The sequence below is a fragment of the Siphateles boraxobius genome, unplaced genomic scaffold (assembly GCF_051911475.1).
Source record: "Siphateles boraxobius isolate OS27281-9 unplaced genomic scaffold, OSU_SipBor_1 21, whole genome shotgun sequence".
Classification (NCBI taxonomy): domain Eukaryota; kingdom Metazoa; phylum Chordata; class Actinopteri; order Cypriniformes; family Leuciscidae; genus Siphateles; species Siphateles boraxobius.
The window spans coordinates 1226863-1246351 of record NW_027508822.1 but is presented as its reverse complement, the minus strand read 5'-3'; the positions used below and the strand labels follow the sequence as shown (position 1 = coordinate 1246351).

The 19489-nt window shown below is 38.2% G+C and overlaps 2 protein-coding genes and 1 pseudogene across 5 annotated transcripts in view; 2 read left to right on the top strand and 1 right to left on the bottom strand.

The window, feature by feature from the left end:
* LOC143746127 (uncharacterized) overlaps window positions 1–19489 on the top strand; it is a 341659-nt pseudogene that overhangs the window by 83543 nt on the left and 238627 nt on the right. The gene's annotated exons all lie outside the window — the stretch shown is intronic.
* LOC143746085 (uncharacterized) overlaps window positions 1–19489 on the bottom strand; it is a 317610-nt gene that overhangs the window by 168711 nt on the left and 129410 nt on the right. The window lies entirely within an intron of this gene.
* LOC143746097 (uncharacterized) overlaps window positions 5592–19489 on the top strand; it is a 543695-nt gene continuing 529797 nt past the window's right edge. The window contains exons 1-2 of one of the 3 annotated variants that reach the window (XM_077237849.1): window positions 5592–6424; window positions 19293–19386. In XM_077237849.1, coding sequence (XP_077093964.1) covers window positions 5706–6424; window positions 19293–19359 — 786 coding nt within the window. In that variant the 5' untranslated portion in view covers window positions 5592–5705 and the 3' untranslated portion in view covers window positions 19360–19386. The remainder of the gene's footprint in view (window positions 6425–19292; window positions 19387–19489) is intronic. The other 2 variants (XM_077237851.1, XM_077237845.1) reach the window with 2 other exon arrangements.

Below are 19489 nucleotides of genomic sequence, written 5' to 3'. Positions count from 1 at the left end.
TTCCCTTGCTGCGACATCCACTTAAGCGGCGCATATTGGGCGGTTTTGCAATCTATTTTGCTGGCAAAAAATGGGTTTGGGCGGGTGGATAAAAATTGGGCTGGTTTCGGATCATCTCTGGCTGACGTGCCCCCTAAATTGACAACAGACACTCCATCCCAGTACCTTCGGTATACATAATATTATTTTTTTTGCCCAGCTTTTGGTGTGTTTAAAATGTTGGTGTTCAACTTTGCGTTTTAAAAATACAACAGCCGTTCATTTTTCGTTTTACGGGTTAAAAAGGAAAAACAAATGGACGCAAAAGTACACGGATCAATGGATAATTTTAAAGCTTGTTATTGATTAACTTTAAACCTGTTGGTAGCTTTAAGTAGCCTACTGAAGTAGCCTGTCTGCCTGTATTTTTTTTTTGTAGTGTTTGAATAAAGGGTGGCAGTCTTTCATAATCAACTGTTGTTGTGAACTATATACTGGAGAAGTATTTGTTGCTCCATTTGAGTGAGATGTTTTTAGGTTGCTAATTGAGCAAAGTGCTTCAATATATTTTATTAGGCCTAGTATTAGTTCAAGAATAAAATAGAATAAAATAAAAATATCGGATTAATATCGGTATCGCAAATAGCCAAAGCTGCGGCATCGGTATCGGAAGTGAAAAATTGGTATCGGGACATCCCTAATATTCGGTATTGATGAGAGAGAGAACAAACTTCTCACACGTAACTTATGACACGCTAGACTATTTAAGAATTCAAACAAATGCATTTATTTACAGGTTGAGCAGAGAGGCTGCACAGTTTGACCAGCGGGCAGCAAGAACTTGTAATGTACACTCTCAGAAAAAAAGGTACGAAATCTGTCACTGGGGCTGTACCTTTTCAAAAGGTACACTTTAGTACCTAAAGGGTGCATATTGGTACCTTAATGGTACATATTAGCACCTAAAATCAGAGGTGGGTAATTCAGGAGTCAAAGAGTAAAAGTCCTGCCATATGTTTATTCCACCCATGAACTCAGTCAGCTGATTTCACTAATTAGTTCTATCTCCTGTGTGAATTAGCAAATCCAGGTGATTGGAACAAAATACTGAGGAGGACTTTTACTTTCTGAACCTGGACTTTACACCTCTGCATAGCAATGCCACATGTCAGCCAAGAGCAGAGAAATAAACCAGAACTGGACCTTATCATAGCCAAAACATATGTGTATATTTAATATGGAGTAATTTCAGCTACAGCCTTAGATGAAATCAACTGGAAGAGAAAAGAAGACATTAAAGATCTCAACAGAGGAGAATAAACAACTCCACAAACAGCATTACAAGCTTCACTTATTACTAACCAGACTGACTTTATTTCTTTCAGACGAATAAAACTGAATAAAAAAGTTTTATTGAGAATTAACAGAGGTTTAACTCTTTCATTTTAAGTCACCATAACAGTGATTAGTGTTTCCATTAGTTGGGCTCTTAACTCTTTTCATATATTTTGTCTTTTTTAGCTGCTGTGACAGTGTGTTTGTTACACACATCAGCAACAGCAAAGGAAGCTAAAGCGAAAATAGATCAGGTGATGATGGTTACCTGTTGATGGTTTTATAATCATCATGAAGTAGACTGATTTGCTGAGGTTTTTATAATCTAACAATTATCTTGTTCCGCTAATATATTCACATCACATACCCTGTATTACTGCAACATGACTTCCAGCAATGTAACAATCATTTTAGACATATTACCAAAAATGAATAAAAAAAAAATTTGCCAACGCTGGCACACACAGATATCAACAATCAGCACATGAATCTCAACAATGGTGACAATCACAAATATTTAGATAAACAGATTAATTCAGAACATCACTGAAAAGCTACTAATTCACAACAAAAACAACAGAAAAAATAATAGCAAATATTTAGAATCAAACAAAATTATAGGACAATTCAGCATAATTTATTCATGTTACAATGCATGCTGGGAGTTTTGTACTATGGTGGTATCCAGCATGCATTGCAGCACACTAGTACTTTTGATTGTCAACATTGTTGAGATTCATACGCTGATTGTTGATGTCTGTGTGTGTCATTATAAACTGACTTTTTTGTGCTCATGTTCGTTAAGGTCTTCTAACTTATTGTTATAATATTGCTTGATCTCATCCTGTAGTAACACAAGGTATGTGATGTGAAAAAATTTAACAACATAATTGTTAGATTAAAATACCTCAGTGAATCAGTCTGTTTCATGATGATTATAAAACCATCAACAAATAACCATCATAACTTGATCTCATTTCTCTTTAGCTTTCTGTGCTGCTCCAAATGTGTTTGACAAACACACTGTCGCAGCAGCTAAAAAAATCAAAATATATAATAAGAGTTAAGAGCCCAACTAATGGAAACACGAATCACTGTTATGGTGACTTAAAAAGGAAAACAGAGTTAAACCCCTGTTAATTCTCAATAAAACTTCTGTAGACGTCTGACAGAATAATGTTAATTTAAAACTAGTTAACCCGTAATCACTGTTAAAAAAGGATAATTCTTAAGGTGTTTGGGGTCAGACAGACCTCAAACTTTTAAAGAGCGAATGCATAAGGAAATATACATTTTTATATGGAAAACTATATATCATTTTTTTTAAATTTACTTCTCAACTATACATTTATGCTGTGTTTTTGTCGAAATTTTGAAGGTTTTTTTTACCTATTTACTGCACAATTACTTAACTAGGCCATAAATTGGCTCATGAAAAATTTTTTTTTAAAGAAAAAATCACTTAAATGACGTTCTTAAATCTAAATTGTTTTTGGACATTGCTCTATGTGTACTGCCATCTGCAGGTTTGTGGAAAAACATTAGAAATTATAATTTAAAGCAATAAGGTGCAATGACGACATATATCCAATAGAGCTCCATATAGGACTTCATTTTTCTTGATGCTTCAACTTCTCCTCACAACTTTATGATATATATTTTGTGAATATATATATATATGTATATATATATATATATATATATATATATATATATATTTAAACATTCTGAAATACATAAATCTATTTTTGTCAAAGTTAGCATTTCTTGTCGTTGTCTGATATATTTTGAATTATCTGCTTTTGCAAATTATTATGCATACATTTGCAGAAACATTACAAGTCACATTTTCCCTCTCTTTCTCTCTCATTCTCTCTCTCTCTCTGTGTGTGTGTGTGTGTGTGTGTGTGTGTGTGTGTGTGTGTGTGTGTGTGTGTGTGTGTGTGTGTGTGTGTGTGTGTGTGTGTGTGTGTGTGTGTGTGTGTGTGTGTGTGAGTGTGTGTGTGTGTGTGTGTGTGTGTGTGTGTGTGTGTGTGTGTGTGTGTGTGTGTGTGTGTGTGTGTGTGTGTGTGTGTGTGTGTGAGGGAACATGCTTGCTTGTTCCATGTTGCATTTGTGAATTTTTTTCAGATTTATGCCAGTTTAGTTGATTTGATTTTTTGCCAATTTCTATAAAAATGCTCTCTGTTGCAGTCACATACATGTGTGTGTTTGTGTGTGTATGAGATAGAAAGTTCATTCCACTTTGTCTTTATGCTCTAGGACCAGACCTTGATTTAAATGTAAATTTCTTTAGATTTATGCCAGTTTTGTTTATTTTATTTGCCAATTTCTGTAAAAATGCTCTATGTTGCAGTCACATACATTTGTGTGTGTGTGTGTGTGTGTGTGTGTGTGTGTGTGTGTGTGTGTGTGTGTGTGTGTGTGTGTGTGTGTGTGTGTGTGTGTGTGTGTGTGTGTGTGTGTGTGTGTGTGTGTGTGTGTGTGTGTGTGTGTGTGAGAGAGATGGAAAGTTCGTTCCACTTTTTGTTTGTGCTCTAGGACCAGTCCTTTGTTTATATGTAGAAATTTTCAGATTTATAATGGATTTACTTTAATTTTTTTGACAAACAAAATGAAAAAAGTCTTTTTTTTTTTTTTCATTTTCCCATTCAATTTCAATTGGGGTCATTTTGACCCCAAACACCTTAAATGGTAAAAACAAATATGTACACACCTTTAGAACAACCAAATCAAGCCCAGTGTTTTTTTTTTTTTTTTTTTGCATGATTAGATTATTTAGAAAAAGTCACAGAGTTTCATGCCCCTGTGATGAAGGTAACACTTTTAAAAAATGAAGGAAAAGTCCAGTGGGGTCAGCTGGACCCCAAACACTCTACACTGTGAGCATGTGACATTTCTACAACGGTCGTGAAATGACGTCACATTCTGTGGCAGCTTTTTCACAAACATTAATTTAAAATAAAACAAATAATAAAAATTAAAAATAAATAAGCTCTCCACTTGAGTGATAAATGTTTGTGTTATTTCTCACAGGGTTATTCACTTGAGCTTGTGTTTCTGGTGTCTCACTTTCACAGACTCATGAATGGAAGTCAGTGCAAGGAAAAGTCTAATGTGAACGGCCATTAATAATTAAAATGTTTTAGTAAAATAAATATCAATCTCAAAGTTGGTGTCAAAAAATGGCAGTATTGTACATTTTAACGTTAATATCATGTTAGATAATTGTCATTTATCAAATATATTTAATAATTATTGCTAAATAAACATGGGATTTGTGCCTATAATGTTTTAAAAATAATAATTTGAAGATAAAATTTCCTCATCCATGGAAAGTTTCAAGGACATGTGATCAATTTATAAAAAGGCATGAAATTATCATATTTTAAAGCAGTTGTCTACTTTCTATCATTACATCAGGACTCACTTTCATGTCCTTTCACTTTATATTTCTCTCTTTGAAGAGAAATATTTTGATGTACTAAAAATTTAATGTAATAATTGTTTCTTTCATGTCAGACCTGATGGAAGAGAGTGAGGAGAATGAAGAACTGAGTGAAGTGAAGGAGGAACATCATGTCAAACCTGGAGGAAAACCTTTGAGTCACTCAAAGACTAAAAAGACATTTTTAAAGAAAACAAGAACCAAGAAATCTTTCACCTGCACTCAGTGTGGAAACAGTTTCACAACCAAACAAAATCTTAAGCATCACATGAGAATCCACACTGGAGAGAAGCCGTTCACATGTGATCAGTGTGGAAAGAGTTTCTCCATTAAAGGTGAACTAAAGATACACATGAGGATCCACACTGGAGAGAAGCCGTTCACATGTGATCAATGTGGCAAAACATTTATTAGGGCATCACACCTGAAGACACACTTGACAGTTCATACGAAGGAGAAGCCGCATTCATGTTCTGTGTGTGGAAAGAGATTTTCACAGTGGCAACATTTACATCAACATCAGAAAACTCACACTGGTGTGAGAGAGTACATGTGCTTTGAGTGTGAGAAGACTTTTACTACAGCAAACTGTTTAAAACTGCACCAGAGAATTCACACTGGAGAAAAACCTTACAAGTGTTCACACTGTGAAAAGAGATTCAGTCAGTCATCAACTCTGAAAAGACATGAGAAGATCCACACTGGAGAAAAAACTTACAAGTGTTCACACTGTGACAAGAGATTCAGTGGATCAACACATCTGAAAACACATGAGATGATCCACACTGGAGAGAAGCCGCACACGTGTGATCAGTGCGGAAAGAGTTTCTCTTTGAAAAGTCACCTGAAGATACACAGGAGGATCCACACTGGAGAAAAACCTTACAAGTGTTCACACTGTGACAAGAGATTCAGTCGATCAACACATCTGAAAACACATGAGATGATCCACACTGGAGAGAAGCCGCACACGTGTGATCAGTGCGGAAAGAGTTTCTCTTGGAAAAATGACTTGAAGATACACATGAGGATCCACACCGGAGAGAAGCCGTTCTCATGTGATCAATGTTGGAAGAGTTTAACAACCAAACAACATCCTGAGCGTCACATGAAAATCCACACCGGAGGGAAGCCGTTCACATGTGATCAATTTGGCAAAACATTTCTTAGGGCATCAACTGTGAAGAGACACCTGACGGTTCATATGAAGGAGAAGCCCCATTCACGTTCTGTGTGTGGAAAGAGATTTTCACAGCGGCAACATTTACATAAACATCAGAAAACTCACACTGGTGTGAGAGAGTACATGTGCTTTGAGTGTGAGAAGACTTTTATTACAGCAGACTGTTTAAAACTGCACCAGAGAATTCACACTGGAGAAAAACCTTACAAGTGTTCACACTGTGACAAGAGATTCAGTCAGTCATCACATCTGAAAACACATGAGAAGATCCACACTGGAGAAAAACCTTACAAGTGTTCAAGCTGCGACAAGAGATTCAGTCAGTCATCAAATCTGAAAAGACACGAGAGGATCCACACTGGAGAGAAGCCGCACACGTGTGATCAGTGCAAAACAAGTTTCTCTATTAAAACTCACCTGAAGCGACACATGAAGATCCACACAGTGGAGAAACCACTTAAACACAGTCTGAGATCACGGTAAGTAGTTTATTTTCATGTGCTGAGCAACAAAGTATTTTCTGTGTAAGTTAGCCACACATCACGCTATAGCCAAATCTCTCCTCTCCACCTATAGCCGGTGTGTGGTGAGCACAGGACACTTTGTTGATTGATTAATATTTATTAACTCATGTTCAACCAACCGGAAAGTCTAATTTGTCAGTTCAGATCAAAGCAAATAAACAAACAAATTCTCTCTCTGACAGTAGGTGGCGCTCATGTAAAGCAGACTTGCAGCACTAGGGCTCTAGACTGCGAATAAATGGTCACGTTTTGCGAGCTTTTTTTCCTGCTGGTGCGAGAGAGCTGCCATTTCTGCCACACACGTCAAACGAAAGCAGAATGAAACCCACACTACTCGTCTGAGCTGCGCAGCGCAAACAGTTTATCAGCTCGGAGCAATACTAGACGGGGTTTATTCGTGGGCCGATCTCGATCACGCAACAACATTACTACACAGCGCTGGCAGATCCATTGAGAAAGCATTTTAAAAGGATAGTTCACCCAAAAAGGAAAATTAGCCCATGATTTACTCACTCTCCAAGCCATCCTAGGTGTGTATGACCATCTTCTTTCAGACGAATACAATCAGAGTAATATTAAAAAATGTCCTGGCTCTTTATAATACGCTTATAATGGCATCCATGATAAAAGTGCTCCACACTGCTCCGGGGGGTTAATAAAGGCCTTCTGAAGTGAAGTGATGCGTAAGAAAAATATCCACATTTAAAACTTTATAAAGAAAAATAACTAGCCAAACAAACATACGTATTTGACTTGACTAAGCGCAACTTATCAGAGTAATGTGACGTACTGCTGATATTTATGCTTTGCCATGACGCACTACGTTACTTCTGACGTCACAAGTTGCGTAAGTTGGGCTTTAGGCGCAAGTAGATTTTAGGTGGTGTTAAATATTAATATTTTGCTTACAGAAACTTGTTTCGCTTCAGAAGGCCTTTGGTAACCCTCCAGAGCCATGGAGCACTTTTATGATGCATAGGTGCACTTTTATGGACTTAATTCACTGCCTTTATAAAGCTTGGAAGAGCCAGGACATATTTTAATATAACTCCAATTGTATTCGTCTGAAAGAAGAATGTCTTATACATCTAGGATGACATGAGGGTGAGTAAATCATGGGCTTATTTTCATTTTTGGGAGAACTATCCCTTTAATTTAGTTTTAATAAAATTGCAGCGAGATCTAGTGAGAAAGCATTTGAATTCACCACAGAATTCTCTGTTATGAACCATATACTGTATTTCAGATCAAACAGCACTGACTTGGAAGCCAGGAGAAACATTGTGCCATGAACAAACAAGTTCATGAAGTTTTAAGTTATAATGCTTTTAAGTCCTCAAATACCCAACATTCCCTATGGATTTAATGTAGTAATGCTAACTGTAACCATGGTATTGTGGCAGAAATAGTCAAATGTTTTTACAATATTCATTTCAGGGTTCGTACATCCTTTTAAGAGTAAAATTCAAGCACTAATCAAGGCAAGGCAAGGCAAGTTTATTTATATAGCACATTTCATACACAATGGTAATTCAAAGTGCTTTACATAGAAGAAATTAAAATAATCAAAAGAAATCAGAATAATTAAAACAGTTTAGAATAAAAGATAAAATACAGAAATAACCAAATGAAATCAGAATAATTAAAACATAAAATAAAATACAGTGCAAACAGTCGGACAAACAGTTGCACAGTGCTCATTCAGTAAATGCACAGCTAAACAGATGTGTTTTGAGTCTGGATTTGAATGTGACTACTGTAGGAGCACATCTGATCTCTTCTGGAAGCTGGTTCCAGCTGCGGCTGGCATAGTAGCTAAAAGCAGACTCGCCATGCTTAGAGTGAACCCTTGGTATTTCTAGCCGATGTGATCCTAATGATCTGAGTGATCTGTTGGGTTTATATTCACTGAGCATATCTGCAATGTATTGAGGTCCTAGGCCATTGAATGATTTATATACCAGTAATAATACTTTAAAATCAATCCTAAATGTAACTGGCAGCCAGTGTAAAGACCTGAGGACTGGTGTGATGTGTTCATATTTTCTGGTTCTGCTCAGAATCCTAACAGCAGCGTTCTGTATGAGCTGCAACTGTATTATGGTCTTTTTGGGAAGGCCAGTGAGAAGTCCATTACAAAAAACTACCCTACTGGTGATGAAAGCATGCATAAGCAAGTTTTTCTAAGTCTCGACTAGAAACAAAGCATCTGACTCTTGCAATATTTTTCAGTTGATAGTATGACACTTTGACATGACTACTGAAACTAAGGTCTGACTCTAGAGACACACCCAGATTCCTGACTTGATTTTTAGTTGTTTGACCCCTAGACTGAAGGTATGCGTTCACCTTGAGAATTTCATCTTTGTTTCCAAACGCAATGACTTCAGTTTTGTCTTTGTTTAACTGAAGAAAGTTTTGGCACATCCAATTGTTTACTTCATCAATGCATTGGCAAAGGGAGTCAATGGGGCTGTAATCATTAGGCGATAGGGCTAAATAGAGCTGTGTGTCGTCTGCATAGCTGTGGTAAGCGATTTGGTTCTTTCTCATTATTTGGCTCATTGGGAGCATGTACAGGTTGAATAGGAGTGGCGCAAGAATTGAGCCTTGAGGGACTCCGCATGTCATGGATGTCCACTCAGACTTATGGTCTCCTATACTCACATAATAACCTCTGCCTCCTAAGTATGACCTGAACCATTTTAGGACTATCCCAGAAAGCCCGACCCAGTTTTCCAGCCTGTCAAGAAGTATTTTGTGATCGACAGTGTCAAATGCAGCACTGAGGTCGAGTAGTACCAGCACTGATAATTTGCCTGTATCAGTATTTAAGCGAATATCATTTATTATCTTTATGAGCGCGGTCTCTGTACTGTGGTGCGGTCGGAAACCAGATTGAAAATGGTCAAAGTATCCATTCGAGCTTAAGAATTTGTTCAGCTGATTGAAGACAACTTTTTCAATGATCTTGCTTATGAAAGGAAGATTTGAGATCGGTCTATAGTTGTTTAATATGGTCTTATCCAGATTGCTCTTTTTCAGGAGGGGCTTCCCAGCGGGCACCTTGACATCAATTTAACATCAATATGACATCAAACATTATGTCAAAATGACGTCACAAAATAGGTCAAAAATGAAAGTCATATTGACGTCAAAGTGTCAATGTCAATTTGATGTCAAGATTTTGACCTCTGCTGATGTCATTAATTGAGTGATGATTGGCCAATATTGAAGACACCTGATGTTAACAAGCAGAATCACTGAAGGAGGAAATCACAATTTTAAGCCACCATTTTGGTGATCAATGTTTGCTTTAGTTGGGCTCTTGACCCTAAAGTGTTTAACTTTAGATTTTGTTTGGCTGCTGAAACTGAGTGGTGAGCAGCCAGATGAACAAAGAGTAAAGGTGATCTGATGGTGATAGTTATATTTTTGACATAATCATCATTTGACCTGTGTCACTGAACTCATTTAGAGTCTAATCTCTGACTAAGATTTATATTGGTTATTATAGCATCTCTGTATTCTACAGCATATAATACTGAATTTTAAATTTAATCCAAAGGATTTCCTAAAAGTTGTTCTGATAAAACAATTGTGTATTTTAGTCACACACAGACATCTAGAATCAGTGTATGAATCTCAACAATGGTGACAAACAAAATATTCAATTAGGAAAAGGAAATTACTAAAACAAATCAGATCATAATTGATTCATACCGCAAAGCATGATGGGAACCATGAATGAGTTTTGATTGGTGGCAACCGGAATGCACTGCAACTTATTATTGTCACCCTTGTTGAGATTCACAGGCTGATTATTGATGTCAGTGTGTCTAAATAAAAAAATGTTACAAAGTCTTCCGATCAGAACAGCTTTTGAGAAATGTTTTTGATTATATATAAAATGCTGATAATTGTTTGCTATAGAATCACAGTGTTGCTGTAATTAACAACGCAAAGACACTCTATTTGACTCAAGTGATTTAGGTCAAGTGATGATTATGTCAAAACACAACCAACACCGCCTGATCACCTTTTCTCAATGTTCATCTGGCAGTGACATTAACATCAGCCAAACAAAATTGAAATATTAATAGTTTAGGTGTCAAGAGCCCAACTAAAGCAAACACTGACCAGTAAAATGGTGGCTTAAAATTTTTATTTTCTCCTTTGGTGATTCTGCTTGTTAACATCAGGTGTCTTCAATAATCACATCAGCAGAGTCAAAATCTTGACATCAAATTGACATTGACACTTTGACGTCAATATGATTTTCATTTTTGACCTATTTTGCGACGTCATTTTGACATAATGTTTGATGTCATATTGATGTTAAATTGATGTCAAGGTGCCCGCTGGGTTGACAACAGCAGTTTTCAGGGAGGTTGGAAAACTCCCAGAGAGAGCATTTACCACTTCTAGGAGATCTGCTTCTAAGCTGTGTAACACATTTTTGAAAAAAGATGTGGGAAGTGCGTCAAGGGCGCAGGTTGATGTTTTTAGGTGCTGTACGGTTTCTTCCAAAATTTTTCCATCAATTTCTTCGAAATCAGACATAGTGGCTACTTTCTCGTGCTGTTGTCTGATCGGCCTGACCCCAGCGCAACTCAAGGATGAGCTGATCACCTTTCTGATATTATTGATTTTCTCAGAGAAGAAAGAAGCAAACTCACTGCACTTTCTCACTGAGAGCATTTCACTGGGAATCTGGCTTGGGGGGTTTGTCAGTCTCTCTACAGTAGCAAAAAGAGTGCGTGTGTTGTTTATATTGCTGTTTATAATATTCGAGAAGAAAGTCTGTCTAGCTTTGCTTATTTCCTTATTGAAAGCATGGATGCTGTCTTTGTAGATGTTATAATGGACTACAAGTTTTGTCTTCCGCCATTTGCGCTCTGCTTTTCTGCATTGTCTTTTCATATTTTGCACTGCTGTTGAGTTTCTCCAAGGTGCTTTATGTCTGCCACTCTTCTTCCTGACTTTCACAGGAGCAATATCATCAATTACACTCCTAACTTTTGAGTTAAAAGAATCAAGGAGAAAATCAACAGAGTCAGCAGATATGCTTGGTGTAAAAGATATAGCCTTCATAAATAGTACACTAGTGTTCTCATTTAAGCATCTCTTCTTGACAGACACAGATCTAGCTTCAATGGCAGGAGAGATCAATATATCAAAGAAAATACAAAAATGATCAGACAGTGCTACATCCTTAATAACAATTGATGAAATGTTTAGACCCTTACTGATAAGTAAGTCTAGAGTGTGTCCACGATTATGTGTGGGTCCATGTACATGCTGAGTCAGATCAAAAGTTTTTAAAACAGTTTTGATTTCTTTTGCCATATTGTTTTCTGCATTATCTATGTGAATGTTAAAATCTCCAGCAATGGCAAAGCATTCAAACTCTGAGGAAATTGTTGATAACAGTTCTGTTAAGTTCTCAGCAAAAGCTGGAGAGTATTTTGGAGGCCTGTAAACAATGATAAGTAAAATGCGTGGAGCACCTTTTAACACAATACCCAGATATTCGAAAGACGGGTAATTCCCAAATGATATTTGCTTACATTGATAGACATCTTTATAAAGAGCAGCTAAACCTCCGCCTCTTCTGACAGTTCTGCAGACACTCATAAAAGTAAAGTTAGGAGGGGCTGTTTCATTGAGGACTGTTGCACTGCAACTTTCTTCTAGCCAAGTTTCATTTAGCAACATAAAATCCAGGTTGTATGTGGTTATTAAGTCGTTGACTAAAAGTGATTTATTTTTAAGTGAGCGGATGTTTAAAAGTGCTAACTTAACAGTCTTACTTTTTGTCCCCACAGCAATCTTGGTATGTCGTGTAATAGGCACCAGATTAGATGGGTTTGCTGTACGGCTTTTGAAGGCCTTAGACTTTCTATCATGTAATCGAACAGCAATAGAAAAAGATACAGGCACACTGGGTTCCCGCTTGTTCTGTAAACATTTGAGAAAGTTATTGTTATCATAGCGGGGACCCGACACATATCACTGAGAGCTGGTATCAGTTGTTTTTGGTTCACCTCGAGCCGCTGGAGGAGGGTGTGGGCCCTGGCGCTGTGGCAGAGGCCGAAGAGCTCTCACAGGGGGAGGGAGAGGGCGAGCTGGGCCCGTAGGCTTTGGTGGTTGTGGGGCCTGGCGTTTTTTGGTTGGTATCTGGGGGCTCGCAGCAAAAGAGTGGGATAGTCTAGTTCCAGCATGCACCAGTTGTTCCATTTTCTCTGAGAAGCACAGAAGTGGAGATGCTGGAGAGAGTGATAACGTTTCCGGTGAGAGGGATTGTTGCTCTGGTGTTATTGGAGGCTGTAATATGCTGTCCTGGTTTCCCTGGCTGTTTTCCTGAAAGTCGTCCTTGGGTGCTGTATCTTGGAGCAGTGCTGGTATGTCACAGTCTGTCTGTGGTGAGCTCTGTGGGCAGGTCTCAGCAGAGATTGTGTCCGTGAGCAGAGGTTGTTGTGGCTGAGTGGTGTTATCATTGTCCTTGTGTGATGTGTCAACCGCATGTCCATTCAGGTGCTGAAGTGAAATCCTGTGGTCATTCATACTGTATCCAGGTGTGTGTGTGCCATTCAGGTTGAGTGGATTGGCACACATTGCAGAAGGATGACGGAGGGAGAAGTAGATATTGTCCTTTAGCACTCTTGAACCAAGTTTGTTTGGGTGGTGGCCATTCTGTTGAAACAGTTGCCTCTGACTCCAGAAAAGATTGAAGTTGTCAATAAAGTTCACTCCTTTTATATTGCAGGTTTTTTGCAGCCATGTATTAAGCCCAAGCAACCGTGAAAACCTGTTTGTTCCTCTTGCTGAGAGTGGTCCACTGATGAATGTTTGAACTTTCAGTCTTTTAAGTGTTTCAAAAAGCTCATTGAAATCCTTTTTAAGAAGTTCCGACTGCTCTTCATGAATATCATTCTTCCCCACATGAATGATGAGTCGATTTGCAGTCTTATGTTTCATCAGAATGTTCTCAAGTTCCCTGTTTACATCAGATGTTGTTGCTTGTGGAAGGCAGCACGTTGTTGTATCCCTGCTATTAATGTTTCTGATTACGGAGTCGCCCACTATCACAGTCCTGGGCTCGGCTGCACTGTGAGCTGAGTGCCGCTGTCTGCTCGACCTTGAGCCCCAGTTAGCATCAGTGTTAGCATCAGTGTTAGCTACTGGCTGATTCAGTCTGTGTGCGATCACATTCATCAAATTTGGGGATTCCTCATTCATTAATACTTCAAATCTGTTCTCAAGATGTATAGGCGGTGGTAGGAGACCAGTGTTTGCAGTCCTTGTCAGAGCCGTATCTGGGGTAGAGGATGCTCCTGCAGTAATATGTGATGCTCGTGACAATCTGATGTCTCGAGCGCCTTTGGGTCTCGCACCCTGTTTGTGGCATCGATTAGTAAAACGATCGGCTTGTTTCTCTACACTCAGTATGGCCTGTCGAGAAGCACTAGATTCATGGGACTCACCGGCTGAATGCTGAGGACGTCCATGACGAAGCTCTGTTGTGTGTTCCGTCTGGTTTGGTGGTCCCGCAATTAACTTTGTTTCAAGAATTGCAATCCTTTGTAAAAGTCTGTGGCAGTTGGAGCAGCAAGTGGATTCCAGAGGAGGCATTTTCTTATCCTTATGAATGTAGGGAGTTGTGTTTTCTCTTCCCCGGAATGTAAGCTTTCAGTGGGAGGCTGGTCGAATAAAATAATTCTGCTTTTTTTTGTAGTAATCCAAGCGTTTGAGCACTGTGCTGATAAATATTATCCAGTTTTAAATTTTATTTTTAATGTGATGACCAAAAACATGATTTGTTCATCCTTCAAAGATTGTCCCCATTATTAAAACTAAAAGTGTAGGAAAAATTGTACTTGGCAAACCAACTTATTTTTTTTATTTTTTTTATTATTGCATTATAACCAGTAGACATAAGATTTAAAACTACAGTTTTAAAAGATTTATGTGTTATCAAAGAGTAAAGAGAATGGAATATGCTAAAATGACGCTAGAATATACATTGTCAGAAAAATAAACAAAACAACGAATACATCATCGCAATTGACCGTTCGCAAAAGCCACGCCCCTTAGTTATTGTTACTACGCCAGTCAAACAAATGGTCAAACACGACCAGCACCACAGATTGCCATGAAGGGAAGAGGTATACCCGTGCATGTAAGTGACCTTTTTTCGAGCAATACCTCCGCGATATCCTCCAGATCGAGGCAAAAGGGGTTACAGTATGCAGTGGAGGGGTACATTAAAAATATAAAAATACGCAATGAAGGAGACACGACTACTATCGAGGCTAATACTTATACCGGTCTCAAGCCAAATATATAACACCCGCTGCATATTTAGTAATTTTGCCTCAGATACAGGATTATACATTCGCTTTAACAAGCAAGTTGTTCATTACCACGGCAACCGCTTGCGTGTCATGCTGAATGCGATTTTCGTGTTTAAAAAGTAACTATACATAAGAGACGGAAAGATGCAGATAACCACACATTATTTAACCTGTTAACCGTTTCCAGAGCGTCGGCGCACTGAAGCGGTTTTTTTTTAATTTAGTTCAAATTTACTATCAGATTTAATGTTATACCTTGACAAACTATACATCATTAAAAAGATATAATACTCAAGATTCAGTATTTGACCACTATTGTATTCTGAGAAACTTATAGTGACAGTTATGTCTTAATTTGTGTCAGGAGTTATGAAATGGAAAAATGAGTCGATACCTTTAATATGAATTATGAGCGTCAGCTGGTCCATTCATAAAAAACACTCCAAGCTGTCGTCATGACAGCGATTCGCAAAACATCGTCCCTCAGGGCTTTAGCTCAAAAATGTGCAGACTTGGAGAAATATTGATATATATTCTCATAGATTCACATCATATTTCTATAGACAGGAATAATATTAGTTGAATTTATACCCAAATGCGTCGATGTAATCATTATGATCGCTTCTTACTGAGATGTGCTGTGTTTTCAATTCATACCAATAGCCTGAGGGCGCTATATGCACAATAACAGTCCATATATGGATCACGAAGAAGACCCATAGTCATGTGACATTCCAGGACGTCACTGATACAGAAAGTAGCTGACAGAGATCGCTGTAACATGCAGATAAAGATGTTTTGAAGACAATAAACATGATTGCAATGATATTTGAGTTACCTGTGTTCTTCAAGCCATGCCAGGTATTTCATAATAATAGATTATATTTATAATGCAATGCTAATCGATATAGATTTCATCATCGTGCAGAACACTATAAATAATACATTTTCTGTCGGATTTTTTTTTTATCTGAAGCCAAATTAGATCACAGAAGATTATTTAAAACACTCGACTTGCGTTATAAAGTAAGTTTGGAGCACAAACATGGTTTCAATCTCATAAATGGTCGTGTATTGATGGTGTGCTAAGCTAACATGCTAGCTAGCCCAGGTGCACCTGCCACCAGCAGTTATTGTTTTATGATTTTTTTCTAAATAGGAATGCTTACTGAAATGTTTCAGTGCATTTGATACCAGTTTCAAATATTTAGTGAGAACTTTGATAAAAGAAATTAGGGTTTGAAACCCTATGAATAGCCTGTGAATAGCCAGTCGTTAGTAGCTATAATGCAGACAAAAGAAATGCATATTTAGAGCCATAACCAGTCTGGAGAGGTGTAAATGTGTGCAAGGAGAGACTGACTCTGAATGGGGCTCGTTTGCACCACAAAATAATAGAGACAATAGACTGATTAGATGACTCAGAAGATGACTAAACATCAGTTTGCATTTTAGAGTCTAATCAAAATAAAGTAATTTGACATGATCTTGAAAAACATTTAACTAAATACAGAGTTTTAGACTTATCATTTTCACATTTTAAATATAAAATGGTCACACATATGGCTTTAGCTGCAGTGCATTTCTAGATTGCTCCAGGGCCAACTTCAATTTTATTTTTATGAAGATGTTTCATAAAAGTAAATTTCTAATAACTTTACAAAACTTTGAAGCTATTTAAACATTTTTTTTTCATTATGACAATAATTATTTCTACTTTTACAATAAACTACTAGGTGTCAGCTTTCAAATGAGATCATACTTGTGCTTTTAGTGCAAAGGGTTCATGAACTGTATCTGTTTAAGTTTGGGTATGCCATTTCTGGGGATTTTTCAAAAGTGGCCTTGAAGGTTAACAGGTTAAGGTTATTTCTATTCGTTACGATATTGATATATGAACTGATGTTGTCAAGTAAGCTTCATGCTTTCCCCGTTGCGAACGTGCACTCCTCTAAACTGTTGAACTAAACTATCTTAACTGTAAACTACAGGTGCTGCACTGCTAGTTGACTGCTGCTCATTTCCCCCCGAAAATATCATGTTAACAACAACCCTTTAGAAAACGTAATTCCTTTGTGGATCCTCTTGATCTGCTTTCTCCATGTTTCTTTGACTAATCTCAGTGTCTCAGTCTCACGCACGCTGCACGCGAGTTAACCATGTTCGACACATTTAACTGGGAGTGGGGCTGTCCACACTGTTTTTATCCATTGTAGGCACCGCTCATGTTGTGTTTTCGGCTTTGGAAACGGAAAGAACACAACTCCTCCAGACAATCTATCGGGTTCCTAGTGTCCGTTTACAAACGCTGTGGGCGCACCGCTTCACCATCTTCCTTGGAGTCAATGTTTGACGGACCTGCTCACATAGTAACAGTTGTTTTGATCTGTGATTGGACAATGGCCATTTTGGGGGAGGGGCCGGCAAACGGTCAATTGAGCTAGACCCAAGTAATAGTCATTATATGACCTGTGAGGCACTCAAGTTCATTGAAGAGAAGAAGTGGTGGATAATTGAGTTGCAAGAAGCAACGCAACTATTAATAGGCCACAGAGGCTACGTTCACACTGCAGGCTGAAACGACCCAATTCCGATTTTTTTGCCCCTATGCGACCTGTATCTGATATTTTCATGACAGTCTGTACGACACAGATTCGATCTTTTCAAATGCGACCCAGGCCACTTGGGTATGTGGTCCAAATCCGATATGTATCCGATCTTTTGAAATGCGACTTCAATCTGAACGGCGAGGTCACATGTATCCGACCCGCACGTCATTGATATGCGATAAACGTCATAATTCTGCGCTGAAGTAGGCAGGAATGAGAAGATTGTAATTGTGCTGGCTCTGTTGGGAAAATAACTTTAATATTGCTAAACGAGCTCCACTGTTGACATCCATGTTTAGCTACTTCAGCTAACAACAAGTGACGTCGTTGACCGTTGAGTACTCTTCTGCGCATGCGGGTCACTTCTGGGTCATTTCACGTTCACACAGGAGATCACAAAAGGTCACATTTAATTGGAAATGTGAACGGCCTAGCAAAAAAAAAAAAAAAAATCGGAATTGAGCATTAAGCCCCTGCAGTGTGAACGCAGCCAGAGAGACTGTGACCAAGACCAGTTGTTGTGTGGACATCCAAAGGAGCAACATAATTGTGCCGGGGTTCTGTAGGCTACTAGACCAGCCAGGATGAATGGACGGATCTCATATGTTATTATTATCGCTCCTGTAGATTTGTCTGGAAAGGACTTCACCGGCCCAGTGGGAGCCACGGGTGTTGCCTCTAGAGCAGTGGTTCCCAACCTTTTTTGGTCTGAGACCCCCTTTTTCCCAATAAAATATTTTAGGGCCCCCCTTCACATTTAATGATATTATCGCTCTTGTAAGCTTGCAGCAAGGATGACAAAATATGTTGTTTTCAAACAAATGGTATATTTACTATAACCAGATATGTTTATGCACAAATAATAGCCTATATTATTGAAAATACAATAACAAAAACATCAGTAGGCCCGTTGTAATTTAAAAACTGCAATGCAAAATTGAAATGCAAAACCTAAAAATATTCCCACTGGTGTGTAGGTAAAAAAAGAAAGAATATAGGCTATTATTAAATGACTGCTGTCTGGGTCCTCAATACTTGCAAGTTATTTGTGAGGCTTTATCAATGTGAGGCTTTATTTTTTGGCGCTTTAGCGAGCTATAATAAACTTGCGTTTATTAACAGAATAATGCGTCTTTCGGAAGAACATTGTAGCCGGAACTACTCTCTGTGTACGTCTATGACGAGTCACGCAGGTACTGGGCTACTCCGCAGCGGCAGCGATCCGAACCAGTGTAAAATAGTCCCAATATAAACACTTATTATAGGTGTACCATAGTGGTTCAGGATAAGACAAAAACACGGATTGATGGATTCATGATGAACTCGCTCATTATATAAATTTTGAACAGGAAAAAGTTAAGGACTTTTATTTAATGCTCATTGCTCCAAACTTTTCAAAATATGACGTGACCCCCCACAAAGCTCGCTGAGGCCCCCTTGTGGGCCACGACCCCCCTGTTGGGAACCACTGCTCTAGAGCACTTGGCCAGTGGGATTGGGTCGCTCTAATATTACCAGAATCTGTTGAAGTTGGGTTCATTTATTCTGCACATGTGTTTGTCATTTTACCCTCATTTGCCTTGTATTTAATTGGTAGTCTTCTCAGTTCTCATTTGTCTGGTCACATTTCCACGTAGCGGTTGGTTTCATTTGCCTATCTTGTTTGTATTTCCTTCTGAGTGGATTATTAAAGACATTATAACAGATCTGCATCTTCATCATGTGTTTCTTGCAACCGTTGGTGACACAGGATCAATGTCACTATTATTAGTGTTATTTGTTAGTACTTGGTGCTTATTGTAGAATCTGAAATATTTATTGATCATCTCTCATCATGCATATTATAATTTTTGGCAGAACTCCCGGAAATCATCTGGAAGGAGAGGAGAGAGAGAACGCCACTGATCCAGAACCTGCAGAATGAAACATCCTGATACTGAAGAACAAAGAGGTTGGTGTTTATTCTTGATTCCTCATTCATTCTTCATGATGAAGAACATGCTGATGCTCACTAGATTCACATTGTTTTATGACCAAACTAGTGACTTATAACA